Source organism: Acanthaster planci, linkage group LG01, assembly GCF_054643075.1.
Source record: "Acanthaster planci isolate LZ-2023a linkage group LG01, COTS_SCS, whole genome shotgun sequence".
In the NCBI taxonomy this organism is placed as follows: domain Eukaryota; kingdom Metazoa; phylum Echinodermata; class Asteroidea; order Valvatida; family Acanthasteridae; genus Acanthaster; species Acanthaster planci.
The window spans coordinates 39,931,329-39,946,636 of record NC_141777.1 but is presented as its reverse complement, the minus strand read 5'-3'; the positions used below and the strand labels follow the sequence as shown (position 1 = coordinate 39,946,636).

The 15,308-nt window shown below is 38.1% G+C and overlaps 2 protein-coding genes across 3 annotated transcripts in view; one reads left to right on the top strand and one right to left on the bottom strand.

Annotated features, from left to right (window-relative positions):
- Positions 1 to 3,965, top strand: part of aldh6a1 (aldehyde dehydrogenase 6 family member A1) — a 90,930-nt gene extending 86,965 nt beyond the window's left edge. Inside the window, exon 14 of the mRNA XM_022237458.2 lies at positions 2,162 to 3,965. The gene's annotated coding sequence lies outside the window, so the exon portion shown is untranslated. The remainder of the gene's footprint in view (positions 1 to 2,161) is intronic.
- A 220-nt stretch (positions 3,966 to 4,185) lies between these two features.
- On the bottom strand, positions 4,186 to 13,570 carry LOC110980612 (uncharacterized). 2 transcript variants are annotated; one of them, XM_022237453.2, is made up of 2 exons: positions 13,403 to 13,570; positions 4,186 to 10,901 (listed from the first exon to the last, which is right to left on the bottom strand). In XM_022237453.2, the coding sequence occupies exon 2, from the start codon at positions 10,862 to 10,864 to the stop codon at positions 9,059 to 9,061; it is 1,806 nt and encodes a 601-aa protein (XP_022093145.2). In that variant the 5' UTR covers positions 10,865 to 10,901; positions 13,403 to 13,570; the 3' UTR covers positions 4,186 to 9,058. The 2 variants fall into 2 exon arrangements, with proteins under 2 accessions (XP_022093145.2, XP_022093146.2); XM_022237454.2 differs by lacking the exon at positions 13,403 to 13,570 and adding an exon at positions 13,143 to 13,368.
- Positions 13,571 to 15,308: the final 1,738 nt, after the last annotated feature.

Sequence of the window (15,308 nt, the reverse complement as noted above, 5' to 3'; positions counted from 1 at the left end):
GACACTGGAAGGCCCGATCAGAGTCTGTAAAATGCTGTTGTAAATTTGCTAGTTAATTAAGGCGAAGCATTCAGAAGCCACAGGAAAATAGCACTGTACTACTCATTCATTTGGAGAAATTTAAGCACTTTTCCATGCAGCAAAAAAATTGTGCTCACTGGATTCTCTATAAAGAGGCTACTTTTAGTTTTACTTTAATGGACCAGAGCCAAACACCGTGCATACTTGACCAGATTGCTATTTTCAAAGAATTTGTCATTATTGACAGGAAATGATAACAAATGGCAATTGCATGGTAGAAATGACTTCTCCATAGACCTGAAAATAGACAGGCTACACGATCATGTCCTTTATTTGGGAGTCTTGTTGCAGTTCCAAATTTACAGCTCAGTGAGTTTCAATCACCTGTATTTCAAGGCATTTCCTTTCTTTTTTATGGGGGGGGACATTTAACTAGTTTTGTGACCTTGACCTTAGAATCTTGTCATACAGTACAGATCCCCTTTAAACAGATGACAAACTTGGACAGGTGTCAGCAAAGGCATACTTCATAAACAATATCCTCAGAATACCTAGTGGGGGAACAGTGTTTTTTAATGTATGGACAACCCTTGCCCCATCATTAAATTAAAACTGGGTGGGGGAGGACTCGAAGGACTTAAGATCACAGGTATGTTATCAACACTCTGCAGATGGGGTTCCAACTGAGAACTGACAGAGATCACTGAACTTTCGGACCCCCAGAGTGGGTGAAGAAAAGGATATGAAGCTCACATCACTAGCTTGCACATGGACTTAGGAAGTCCAACTTAACTACCAGAGGATGTAATCAATTTTCTGTGAGAAGCCTATGGGGTCTCCCGCCCACCACCATTACTGTCGCCACTGTCATCATTTCTTTTTTTGGAAATACTAAACATTTTTTTCTGTCCAACTTTGTGTGAACTCAATTTAGCAGTCACATTTATGAGTTTTTCAGTTGTAATAGGGCGGAAATGGCCGAGATATCTTTAGCAACTGGTTGGTCAAGTTTATTTCCAACTATTCAAGCCTGTAGGGACACCTTTTGCAATGCCAAGCTCTGTTACATAGCCTGTTAAGAACATCTGTTCTTGCAAATGAAACTCTAATTGTGTTTTTATATCTGTAGAGGATATTTTCCTACCCTTTTGTTATTTGATTGGAAATTTCTTGAAGGCAAATATGAATTATTTGTCACCTTCAGCCAAGAATAAGAATAGAATTGCGAAAAGAAAAGATTTAATGTCAGTATGAATTGTACTAAACTCAGGAATTGCTGATTTTCCCTTGAGCTATGGTCAGGGTTGAGGTTCAGAATTTTTACCTGGCACTCTTGCCATCAAATCAAAATAAGATCTGGTTTTGTCATTTCAAGATAATCGTGCAGTGTATTCATTATAAATGGAAAGTTGTTTCATTCCGACTTGTGACATACAAAGCACTTGATTTTCAGCCCGATGTCAAGGCCATGGAACCATTTGAGTCTGGGCAAATGTAGACTTGACAATCTACTGGTACTTTAAAAAAAAATTGTGCATATTTTATTTTTTGTTTATACTACTAGGGATGGATGGATTCACTTTGCCCATACTTCATTTTATATTCTGTTCTCTCTCTCTTTTTTTGTTTGCAGGCAAGGTAACAATTCTGATGTTCGTCAATATAATTCCCATAAAGATATATTACAGCATCCTGTTGTGTCTTAAAAAAAGGTTAAGCAAGGTTAATTGTAAGCAGTCTTGGTTCCAAGACCTTCCGGTAGTTATTCCCTTACATGAACCACACAGGTACATGTACACTGTTACAGGGCGCTATCACCACACAAATCATTAGCAGAGGAAGGTCTTGGATATTTTGTTTTCATATCTTATGTTTTTCATTGTTTTTCCCTCAATTTTCCAAGGGAGCCAATCGACAGTTTCGTTTGAGCCTTATATTGAAATTATTCATATAAGTTCATGACTTTACTCAATCAAGAATTGTAAACAAAAATGGTGTCCCAATCTCAAGGTCCAAAGATTTCTGCAGAAAATGCTGTCTTTAGGTGGGTGTAACATGCCTTTAGTATGCCAATAGATTATTTTTAAAAGAACTTTCCATATTCAGCTTTTCATTGATCCTTTACCCTATCAATTTCCAGGTTTGGGGAAAAATAGACCAAATTCGCAGTGTCTCAGTCTGGCATCCTGGACATGGACACACATCTGCCTCTCCTCAACTGTCACAATATTAGTACCATCAAAATACCTAAGTGTCTTTAAGTATATACAAATATTTAGTTTCACATTGTCTTTTATGTTCATTTTATAATTAGTTTACTATTTTTGGTCAATAAATGTAACAATGAATGCTCATGAATTATTTGAAGCATGGTTTTGCTTGGGGTATAAAATGTATGAGATGGTTAAATAAAAAACAGGACAAGTAATCTTTCTGAACAAACCTTAGAATTTTGTACAAATAAAGGAAAAATCAGAACCCTTAAGGCCTTGATCTTCTGTATGCATTACACTTGGGTGTTTCATTGGATTTTTTTCCCCTGCGAACTGAATGTGACCTGTCTGTTACTGAAAGTCTCACTCATCCCATAGATCTTTCCTCTGTCTTCAAGGGTTCGTGCTTTGGAAACCTCTGTTTTGATTTTGATTCAAACCCCATAGGGTATGAAAAGATTGCCTGTCTAAGCTGCTGGCTAAGCAGACAATAGTTTGTCAGATTTTCTGGAAAATGACTAACAATGATTGCCAGATTTAACTGATTCCAGTAATAAATTAGTAAAATTGCATTTAGAAAATTCAGTGGAACCTGGAGCTAGTCGTTTACTTGCAGGTGGTTGTGTTAAAATGGGTTAAAAAAAACCCACAGCTTATCAGTACTATTGCGCTGAATGAGCCAGTTTGGTATTTCAAAAAGCCATGGTTTTTTGAGGACAAAGCATGCACTTGAGTAAGTGTATGGCTGCACTGATAAGACAGATTATTGTGCGTGTAGCTGTTTCCGAACAGCCTCGTGCTGGGCATGCAATGTTGGAATACTGAACTGGCTTACTGTCTTTGATAGTTGCCCCTACTTTGTTTTTGGCCTTGTTGCTAGGTTGAACACTGTAGTTCACTCTCATGGAAGATGTAATACATACATGTACATTTAGAACTAAAATATATTCACTTTGGATTGAAGCTGTGTGAAACAATACTTGCATGTAAGTGTATACAGTATATATAAAAATAAATAGGACCCCATATATACATGTATATAGAATTGTCCACAAACTATTCAGAAGAAAAACTTGCAGAATTTATCCAAAATATGAAGAGTGTAGCATGCACCTAGACAGACTGTTAATACCTTGGAGTATTGATGCACATACTTGGCATAAGTTAAACCATTTGATTCCCTGAGGGGTAGGGATAACCTGTTTACTTTGTCACTAGTCAACAGTAGTGACATCATTGCATTGCAAAGAAGATATATGAGAGAAGGAATTCAGCTTGAAAAGTCTTCAGTGACTTGAGTCTACGTACATGTATGTACAGTACATTATGTGCAGATGTGGAGCCACATCAGAATTACTTTTGAAGGGATGGGACAGGGAGTAGCTTGTAGAAGTAGGTCTATCAGAGATTTTGACTAGCAGCTGTAGTGACTTCCCACAGATGGTTGTTTTGCCATCAGTCACGTCCAACATGGCAAGTTAATGTATGTGTGGATGAATTTCTCAACTACATCGGCTGTCTGATCACAAGTGTAATGAAGTTATTTTTGGTAATTTGAAATTCATTTTTCAGCTGGGTACATATTTTTGTGCAGCCAACTAGCCAATTAAACTGCCCCTATGTCTGCTTTTCTACATTTTTCATGTTGACAAAGGTATTAATGTACATGTTACATGTAACAGGCGATCCAATCATGAAATGTTTAATTAAATACCTGTATTTGGAACACAAGAGTGTACTTTTATTTTTATTCAAGAGGAAACCTGATTTATTTCTGGACAGCATTTTAAAGTTTTCTATTTCAACTACAAGAATAGCTGGGTGTCGATAGATATTACTCTGCTAAAAACATGTACTGCCCAAATTACTTTATGATATCAACCTTAAATTTTGAAGCTAGAATTATATTTAACAGACTCACAACCAAAGAGTTAGTCCCAAATACTTTAGCTTTCAGTTTTGCATTTTATGCCATTCTATTCTCACTGTATGGATCTCACTGCTGTGTTGCATTAACAAAGCACTTTCAATTACATGAAAAGCATACTTTATATCACAAATGTAAACACAGGACTGTCTGCATAAGTTTATGTTTAGGCACATTGAAATGAAAAGCTTTAATAAAACAAAAATATGCATCACTTTCAAGAAACCATATTTTGAAAAGCTATAATAGCTAAATGAATAAACACTGTACAAACAGAAATTGGGGGGAAAAGTCCCCTAGTAGATTTGCCTTTAGTTATTTTTAGGGTTTTGTTTTCCAACATCAATTTATGACTCTTTTGCAGATAAGCAATACCTGAATTGTCCATTTCCTGGATGCTTGGGAAAAAATGGAAATTGTTAAAGAGGCTTTTGAGTGTGCTTGCCAAAATACAAGTTATGGATGACACCCATTTGATTAAATCAGACTTATGGCACTATTTTTTTTGCAGATACACAACTTCCATCATGTCACTTGTCCTTGCAAAAATACAAAAACAGTGTAAGCAAACAAAGTGGATCGTAGCAGATATATTCTAACCCCCCCAAATGCTGTATCCCAGCTGTATTTGAAAGAAATCTGCAGATTTTCATTTAAATGATGGTGAGCAATCTTAAAAATGAAAATAACAAACCACCCAAAAAACTCAAGTTCCATTACATCTCTCATGGTTGTGAAATTCAAATCAGAATAAGGAGCTTCCTTCATCTTTGTAAAAAATTTAAATACTAACCAGACAGTCATATCATGAATTCATGAGTAAGAAAATCAATTAATATTGGCAGCACATAGGCCTGTAAGAAAAAAGGAACTCTGATTCAACTACATATGCACATTTCAGAGCATACTGCCACAAAAGCACATGCAAACATTTACTTTTACAGATAAAAATTCTGTGAAAGCATGCATGCAAGATTCTAAACTTCATAATTGAATTAGGTACATATAAATTAACATTAGTATAATTGTACAATATACACAAGTTACAATAATTTATAGATATAAGCCTAAATAACCCTTTTTATATTGGAAATAAAGAAACCTCCAAATGTATAATACACCCTCTGGAACTTACACAGCCGTCTGAACAGACCTAGCATCAATATTGGACTCAGTTGTTCAAGTCCAACAATACAGATATTGAAACAGGAAATGATTGAGCAATCTGGGTCTTTCCCAACTTGGGGGGAGGGGCAGGTTTCAACCTACCAAGGTCTTGTGGACACAACCCTTAGTACAGATATTTCTTTGATCACTTTATCTAACCAAAAGATGATATTGCATGTGTATTGTACAATAGAACAATTGAACAGTCACCACACAGATCAGTTAGACACGAACAAAATCAAAGTGCAAACAAAAATGAAAAAAACAGCAGTCGGCATATCATCCCCAAATTCTGGACAAGTCTGAACATGTTTTGATGCTGTTTACTAAAGGTTGACTGCAGAGCGAGACTATGTAAGGAAGTGTGTACAATAATTCAGGTTTATTGTAATTATTGGGGTCAACTTCAACGACCTTTGGCATTAGTTGGGGGATCAAAAAAAATGAATCACAATATCATAAGAGAGGCCTTATTCTGCTCTGTAATCTACACTGCCCAGTATGAAACCATAAGACATGAGCACAAACAAAAACTACACAAGTAATGCCAAATGACTGCAACATGAACACTCAGTAAATGAAACAAGGAAATTCACAAACATGTACATGTACATGTTTTTCATGTGCATACACAGGTACATGTACAGAACATGTACGTCCAGAGTGAACATAACCCAAACCACCCAGGATTCATTCATATGATAATTATTACAGAACTGAAGGAAGACAACATATCCTTGTCTTAACGTCTGTACGCAACAGTGTAGATTAATTTCATGGGTAAATCAATCCACACATTTGTAATCTGGTAAAATCTGTAACAGCCAACAAATTGAACAAGCAGCCACCTTAGAGGATGCCCAGAGCAAAGAGAAAAAACACATACACTGTACATGTATTTGTACATGAACAATGTATATATCCAAACAGGCACATGAACCTGAGTACATGTGCATACCTCCAGTACATGTAGCCATAATAATGGCTCTGTATGGAAGTGGTACAGTTGTCTGAAAATGTGTTACAGCTTGTATTCATGCAGATGTTACATGAGCTCTAATAACAAAAATGACAGTGCACAACAACAGTCATGCAGTCCTAAATTGTCCATTTTGTTCTAATTTGGAAAAACCGACAAGTCAAATAACGCATATTGCAAAAAAGACTCCTGTGTGTGAACCAGGGATCTTTTAGTGTACTCACAATTTAACTAAGGCAAAACCTTACCATACATGTACATGTACATGTTCAATGAATATAGAACAACGGGTTAACCATTTCAATTCAACATTCATGAGGAAAAAATAATTTACACTGCCCAGGGAATATGGCACGAACAACGTTGAATGTCTAATAACTGAAATTTTTGTACAATCAAATCCACAATACATTCCTACCAAATGTGTGAATCCTGCATGTGACACACTGCAAAGAACTACATACAGGTACATACATACATTGATTTACATAGTGTCTGCCCTGCATGTGCATACAAATTATCTGGTACACATACGGTGGCAGTTTGAGAAAAACTGTACATAATGTTATGAAGTACACAAAGTGTTCTACATGCACACATTTTTTGTATCAAATTACATCAGAAATTCCCACATAATTGGAGAAAGGCTCTCCAATAAGAAAACTATTTTGATTTAGCAGAGCAAAATCTGTATACTTCTGAACAAAATGATGCATGTACAGTACATGAACTGTTATGAAGGGCTTTACATGTAAATTCTACCATGGAGGAAGGAAAAGATGTACATGTATAGTTTGTACACAAAACACAATTTAGAATGGTTTGTCTTTGTTCAGGCCATGGTCAACTCTAGCCCAGACACTGAACACCAAGGCCACAAACTTGAACAGTGCAAGTCCACTGTTTGTCCAATATGGCACAACACATGCACACACTGTACATGTACAGTACATGTATGCACACTACAATGTACACGTACATGTACATTGCTGTGATGATTTGTACAGGTACCAGTACATGTACATTATACCTTAATGGCCACTGTCAACTCTTACTCTACATAAAGGTCAGGCAAGAGAATATGAAGGCTGCAGACTTATTGATGTTTTTTTTACAAGTCTGAACAGTGTATATGCACAGTGGTGCTACATCATGTCTCAACAACTGAATAGATTTATGTGTACGTACATGGCCATGATGGGCCAGGCACTGTCACCATACAATGACTCCAAAGCCACAGCAAGGTACTGTTCAGTTAATGTATGTTTAGAGGGGTCAATTTCTTTTTGTTAGGGAAGTCGTAACCAATTCAGTTGTGTGGATAAAATTTTGTCCCCATACAATTTTATATCCACAGTGTGTACAATTTCAACACGTGTGGTCCACACAACTGATTTTCTTGCACTGATTCACTGTACATTGTAAATCAGAGTCACATGCATACAAGTACACACACATACAAAAACATACATGTAAACGTACCATACATAGTAGTGTATGTGCAGAAATATTTCAGGTTCATGTACAGTATGTAAAATTGCAGTAAGAGGGGTTTTGCATAATTTTTGCACTGAAGATAAATGTAAGTCATGGATACGCACACGTCCGTACCCTTGGCAATCATACAAACACAATTTCTCTTATCATCTTGCCTGTTCCTACTGTAGATCTGTATTTCATCTTTGTAGAAATCATCAATACATGTACGGTATGTACTTGGACAGCGTAAATGGTGTACAGCAGTTAATACCCGTTTATCATATTCATTTCAAAAATATATTAACTTGTACTATCAAATACCTATGGGTACAAAATATTCAGCATTTAAAAGTACAGGTATTCTTGTACTGAGTCAAATACATACATTTTTCTTGTCACTGAAGTCACAGTAAATACATGTATGTATCATTTTAATCATGAATACACATCTTTTTCACACTAAAAGTCAGAGATAATACAGTTAATGTGTGTGGCATTTGAAAACAGCCCCACAAGCAAGATGTATCTTTCTGTGGGAGTGGAATTGCCAAGACACCACTGCCTAAACTCTTGCATTGCAATACTACATGTAGGTGGTGAAATTTTGACCAATTAGCCAGTGTGGTATCATATTTTGGTGTTCTTGAATACTCTGTACACATGTCCATGTAAAAGCTTACAGCTTCGGCAACTCAAGACACCTTCATTTAGCAGAAGACAAATTTGGACACTGTTTCAAATGCTGCTAGATGTGTGCCAAATACATGTAGAAGCCTACATTTCTACATGTATGTAAATATTTTGACAATTTGAAGTTGGCATATTTAAACATGAATTGGACAAAGCTCCATCTCCAGGTTTTCTCTTTATCGAACAAAATACACCAAGAAATTTCACTGAAAGGTTTCACATGTTTAGTAGCATTGCTGTCTACTCAAGAATCTTTTGACACACTCCAAACATTTTCAGTTGGAAACCAAACCATGGACATGTACACACGCATACAGTTACATGTACATGTATGATATTTTATTTGACAGGGACAGGAGCGAAATCAAGCAAGTTCCATTATGCAAAGTGAATGAGAAGCAAACGTGAATGAGAAGCAAACTAATGTATTTTTTTATTAATTTTTTGTATACAGTCAACCATTTTTATCTTCTCACAAAGACTCAAAATAGATTTCAGTTTGTTCTTTAAATGTACATGTACCTGGCCAAGCCTCTGTTTTCTGTTGCCTTGTTTGCTGAAACATAAGCTGTGAGAAATTATTTACCGGGAAATGCATGTTTTGGTGATGACCCCCACCCTTTGTTCTGTAACTACTGGCATTTCCGGTACCTCAAATCGTCTCATACGAACCCTCTGTTTGTAATGATATTCCCGTGCGTACTCTTTTAATGTCCGTGGCAATGCTAGATGTGCAATACCATCATATGTAGTATATGAACAAATTGTGGCTCTTGCAAGTTCCTGCAGTGAAGGTGGATTTGGTCTAGGTAGTGGAATGGTCAGCATAGGTTCAAAGAACATACAGAAAGTAGGATCTTTGTAATGTTTGAGTAGACCACTGATTGTGTCTGAAGAGTATACCCCTGGATCATGAGCATCAAAACTAAACTTGTGTTTCCACTGTTCAATCCGAGCATGCAGAGTACGACCATACCGTCGAAAACTGACAGAGAAGACAAACTCATCATGGGCACTGTCTCGCAACAAGAATGTCCCCTCTGGCTTGTTTTCTAAAAGTTGATCGGCCTCAAATCGATCAATTTTACCCCAGTAGAAGCTACTTCCAATGATGCTCTTTTGGTCAGGCACCAAACAGTGCATGTAGTCAATCTGGGTATGCACTGTCCGAGGAATGTAGTTTCCCTCTGGTGTTAGGGAACCATACTGGTCATAGATATTTGCTGTCGTGTGGCTTGGCCCATGTACTACAGGACTAGCTACAGAGGTTAAGGCACTACAACTATTTGTAACCGTTACCTCCCTCATTTTACTTGTACATGTATGATGATATGGTTTTTCTGTATCAGTCACTTTAGCAGATGGCTCCGAATGTGTTTGGGCCTCAGCAAAAAAATGGGGTTGAAAACCTGGAGGTGGGTCCACACCATCACGGATCTCTTGTTCACGTAGGACTCTCTGAATGTCATCCTCGCTTTCAATTGGATAATCGTCTGGATTGAAGTCATCTAGATTGATAACTGGGATGTATCGCCTTGCCTTCTGTGAATCATTTTCATTTTTGGAGGATTTTCCTTTCTGCTTTGCCACTGCATTTCCTGCAAAGACAACTCCAATACAGGACTGGATGCGACTGGCATGGGAGTGTGCTTTTCTCTTTGTTAGGTTGTGACTGGGTGAGTCTCTTTCAATACTTGCTTTCTCTTTTGTGGCAAACTTGCGCATGATTCGACCACTAAATGATTTAGATCGAGGGCGAGGAGACTCAATCTTAATGTCGTTGGTACTTGACGATGAGTCAGAATCACTAGTGGAGCCTCTGCGATGGTGCCTTTGTGTCTTGAGTCGGAACCTTGCAACAAGTGCACTAGCAACACGACTGAAGCCATGCTTTTTAGCTTGTTTAGGGGCAACTGCTGCTTCTTCTGTCTCTGAGCTTGAAGAGTGCACAGTGTCGGCATTGTCATCCACAGTCATTATGACACGATCTGCTGGAGGCTGTCTCTGCCTCTGCCGTGATAAGCTCTTTGCCTTGAAGTTGCGAATCTTAGGCCTGACTGCCAGTTGCGATGTCTTATCTGTACCTCCAAAGGTGGTCTTGCCGCATGAACTGCACAGAACTGCATCAGACTGTGAAGTGGTGGTCAAACTAGAGATTCTGCTGATGTGTTCTGAGGCATCTATGTGTTTGGAGCCCTCACCAGAAGTTGCCATCAGTGTCTGCTGCAAAGATCCATTATTCTCATTGCCACTCCTGACTCTGTCTGCATTCTTCTTGACTTGCCCAAGTCTGTCTCCGAAGCTGCTATCAACGACTTGAAGCTGTAACTCTGGAGATGAATTGGATCTTTGCTTGGAACTTTGTAGACCCCTCTTTTTAGTTGCCATGATGATTTATCTGTAGCATCAAATTAAAGACAGCAACCTGGAAGTAAATGAAAAACAAAAATCCTTCAGAAATTTCAAAACACAAACCAGATGACATTGTAAGCATCAGAGTATTTTAAGGGTGCACATACGTACATGTACTGTTTACATGCAAATTTTTTACTGCAACTTTCATTTTATCACAGTAACATGAGGACCTATTCCCAGAAGTCATTAATCTTTCAAAAAGCAAGGAAATTGGATTTTCCTGCAACGGCTTGGGGAAGGGACTGACACCACTGTACAATCATGACATCACAGCATGCTTTGAATTTCTTGCCCACAGATTGTATAAACTGCTTGTACACACTCAATAATGCACACCCGAAGAAAAATGTCATTCGTAAGCACTGAGACAATTCTTTAAGCAAATACAATTCAGTTCAAATATCAAAATATTTTACTATGTGATACTTTATTTTATATCGATGGTTAAGAAAATATAACTTCAGTCTAGAGTTTTACCACATATGGGTATGGTGACCTTTCCCTACTAAAACAGCAATTTTTGTCCAAATTAAACTCTGAATATCTCAACTTGGCAATGACAATTTTAAATCCCATCAGTACAAATGTGTTTTAGAATTTCACTTCTAGTCTGTATCTGTAGTCAGGTTTTTTGCACACCCAATAGAATTTTTGTAATGGAAATTTTTGGTTTAGTGTTTTTGCTCCACATGCTGCAACATTTAAGAAAAGCACCTTGTAACATGGAAACACCCGAAAAATTCATTTCTGGCTGCTAGAACAAGCCTTGTGATTGGTCAGATTGCACAAGATTTGTGACGTACATGTAATAGGCCATCCAAATATGGTACTATTGGTACACGTATTCCAGAGCTTTGACATACTTAAGGTAACCGGCATCTATGGTAATGTTAGAGCTATTTCTAAAATTTCTTTTCTGAATATTTTGATCAAAAATTAGATTTGTAAAAAAAAAACACTGGGAAACAAAGCTTGGTTATTCTCAAAGAAATTATATTTAATCACATAATCTAGAAAGTCTGTCAATGATTTGAAATAACCATACATGTACGGTACCTCAAACATATTCACGATTAAATATAGAACTGACACTGGTCTATTCATCATCATCATTTGCTTATTGCTACTTTTGCCATTCATCAAGCACACATGCAAAAAATCACGCATCAAATACAGTATTAAATAAACTGTTCCTTGGCTAATCTAGGAAGTTACTTCAGTGCATGTATACATATACATGTGGGCTTTATGAAATTACACGTATCATTAACTATTTCCTACAATGTGGGTGGGGCGTGTAAAGTTTCCGTAAAATGTACAATGTAGTCAATTTCTAACACGGTTGGGGACGATCGGCCTATTCTCACACACATCTTTTAACAGCTATCACACTTGTACACTACGCAAAAAAGGCAACATACATGTACATTATGCATAAATCTGCCGCTGTGCTGGCCAAACAACTGAACATATGTCGTACGTTTTTGAGGGGTTCTGAAATTTTGTGACAATTTTCACCTAGTTCCACACTAAAACTGTTGATGTGAATTCATGTTCATGAAACGGAATTCAGACCAAGAGCGATTTCAGACTTCACTTCCTACAGAGAACAAGCATGACAAAATGAAGTATCCTGCAATTACACATAAATGTAGAATTCAATTTAAAACAATAAAAAGATAACTCTCTACCTTTTCAGGGATTAGAAAAAAAAGGCCTATGGAAGACCATCAACCTAGGCCTACTCCCAGAACTGTGGGGTTCGGCATCCGCTGCACTTCATGGGAGCGTAGCGGACAACAAACCCCAATTCTGAATCTGAGTATTTTCACAATGGCTGGGTCTGGTAACCCATACTAGAGGTAAAGTGGCATGACCCAACTGAGCTGTCGTTGTTCACTGAATGAGGGTAAGAAAACTCTAGTTTTTACTTAGCCTAAATTAAATATTATCAAAAGTGCTCAAGGTCAAAGTCAGCATTTTTGTAAAAGTGGACTTTGTTAAAGATATGGAACACCACAAACTTGGTAACAACATGGAATAAGGAAGGTGGTAATAAATAATGACAAAACCTCTACCTGTGTACATGCTCTGGTACTAGTAGGAGCAAGGACAACGTATGGTTTTGTGGTTATTGTGGGATCATGGCGGGACCAATTCTACCACTGACTAGTTACCTCTACCATGACTACAAACACGACACGAGTCGAGATCATACATACCAGAGTTAATGTAGACCTATTATACGTACATGTATGAGCTAGGCTACTCGTCCAACCGCTTACTCGCAAGAAAAGAAGTACCACTATCAAGTAACGTTCCACGCCAATCGTCCCCCAACATGCCCAAGTGCAGTGTCCTCACTCGACCAACAACACGCAGGCCCACAACAGTTAGATTTTCGTACACCACAGACGTATGGAAGCCAAACTTACACCCCTAGGACTACAGATGTGAATGTCCCTTCCAACATCGCTCAAATATACATGATAAAGCGAAGACAATACTCACCAACTGCCACTTTTTAGTAGGAATAGTGGGAGGGCCGGTGGAACAGCCGCCACATATCGAGCATGTGAGATGTGTACTGTACACAGGTCGTAGATATAGATGCACACAAACATTTCATGTACATGTGTACAGTACAATATACGTACACGTATACTGTACATGTACACGTATGATCGAACTATGCATTGGTTATTGCATGCGGTCACTGCCGTTGAGAAATCGGAAGTAATGACGTCACGTGAATAATTAACCTCAATGACAGCATACCTGTATTTGTACTTGTGTTGGGCGTCCGGGCCCTACGTGTACGTGCTGCATTCACAATCACTAAGGTAGAGAGCCGTTATTTTTCCAGCTCGTATTTTACGTTGAATGAAAAAAATTCCACTAAAGCAGCTAAGGTGTCGATTGCAGAAATCGCAGTGTTAGCGACTTAAGTTTCTGAAATCAATTTTCCAAACAAACAGTGCAATTTAGAAAACTCCACCGGTACAGTTATCTCAAAAATGAACAGTATTAATACTATTATCATGTGTCAATGTTGTAAAGGATTCCACACGAGTAGGCCTACTTAGATTATTTGAACTTAGTAGAGTCATTAGGTCCAAAGGGTCGAGTCACCCTGTGTTGTCGAGACAAGCTAAATTTATTCTTGGTCAATTCGAGTAACACACAAGTCACATACTCGAACACCATCTGATCCCAATCAACAAGTGAAATTTCGGCTTTTATTTCTATTTTAGCTTGGGAAGGACTAGAATCACTGACGTCAGAACAAAACGTCAACATTCAAAAGTGTTTGAATTCAGAAACAATGATTTTGTTATGTTGAAAAGAAGGAACTAAATTAACAATGTAGGAAGGAAAATGAAGTAACTCAATAGGGCTGATTTTAATGGGATAGTTGGTGGCGCTCTACTCAAAGTCCACAAGGAGTGAATCACACAGAAACATCCGTGGTGTGAATCATCCGTGGTTCGAGTTTTTGGTACTTGAGTTTTACAAGCCCTTAATTCCAAGGCCGAGTCTTCTGATGAGGGACTCAATTCGTTTGCGCTAGCAGGGACTTAATTGAGTCGAATCTTGTGATTGTGCCGAAATTGTTTCTTATTTTAGTTTTAGTACCTTTTGGTACCTTTCGGAAAGAGTTTTCGACGTTCTCTAAGTTAAAAAAAAAAACGGGAAATCGTCACGGTCTCCATAACTATCTACTACTTGATGTTCTTTATAGGTTTGGTTGTAATAATAACACCTCTAAATTGTGATGGTAATTTTTAAAAACTGCCCTGTGTCCTATAAGATGCACTGCTGCAGACTTCAAAGAAGGGAAAACACTCCTCTTCTCCTTCCCCCCTTTTGATTTTCGTTATCAACTTGTCACACATGTCACATTTAAGGAAGGAGGAAAAAATTGGAGAACACGGAGAAAAAATCCTCTAGGCACAGGAGAGACCACGTCCTGGGGCTGGTAATCGAACCAGGGCAACAATCTTGAGGGGTTATCCACTCGGCGTTGATCGGCCCATCGGACACAGTCTGTTCGGTATGGCGCAGTTCATCATTATGCCCTCACTTGGCGTCATACTGCATTCCACCAAATCGGTGCATTTCTTCACGTGAGTTCATTAATATTTTGTTATCGCGCTGGGTTTTTACAATAAGACATGCCATAGTCAGGAGGGACCATGGAGATATATCTATAGATCACAAATTTGGGACTGTTGGTTTCCAATTTGGGGTATCTCTTTCACAAAACACCCCAACCTGTGGGCCCTTTTGGATAGACGCGGGCGGCTACATTCAGAACTTAACGTATAGTGTTATTACTGTTTTGGGGTACCGGGCATCTTCGAGGAAGGGCGAATAACTAAAAATCGCGTGGCTAGCCCCGATAAAATTGAAACGA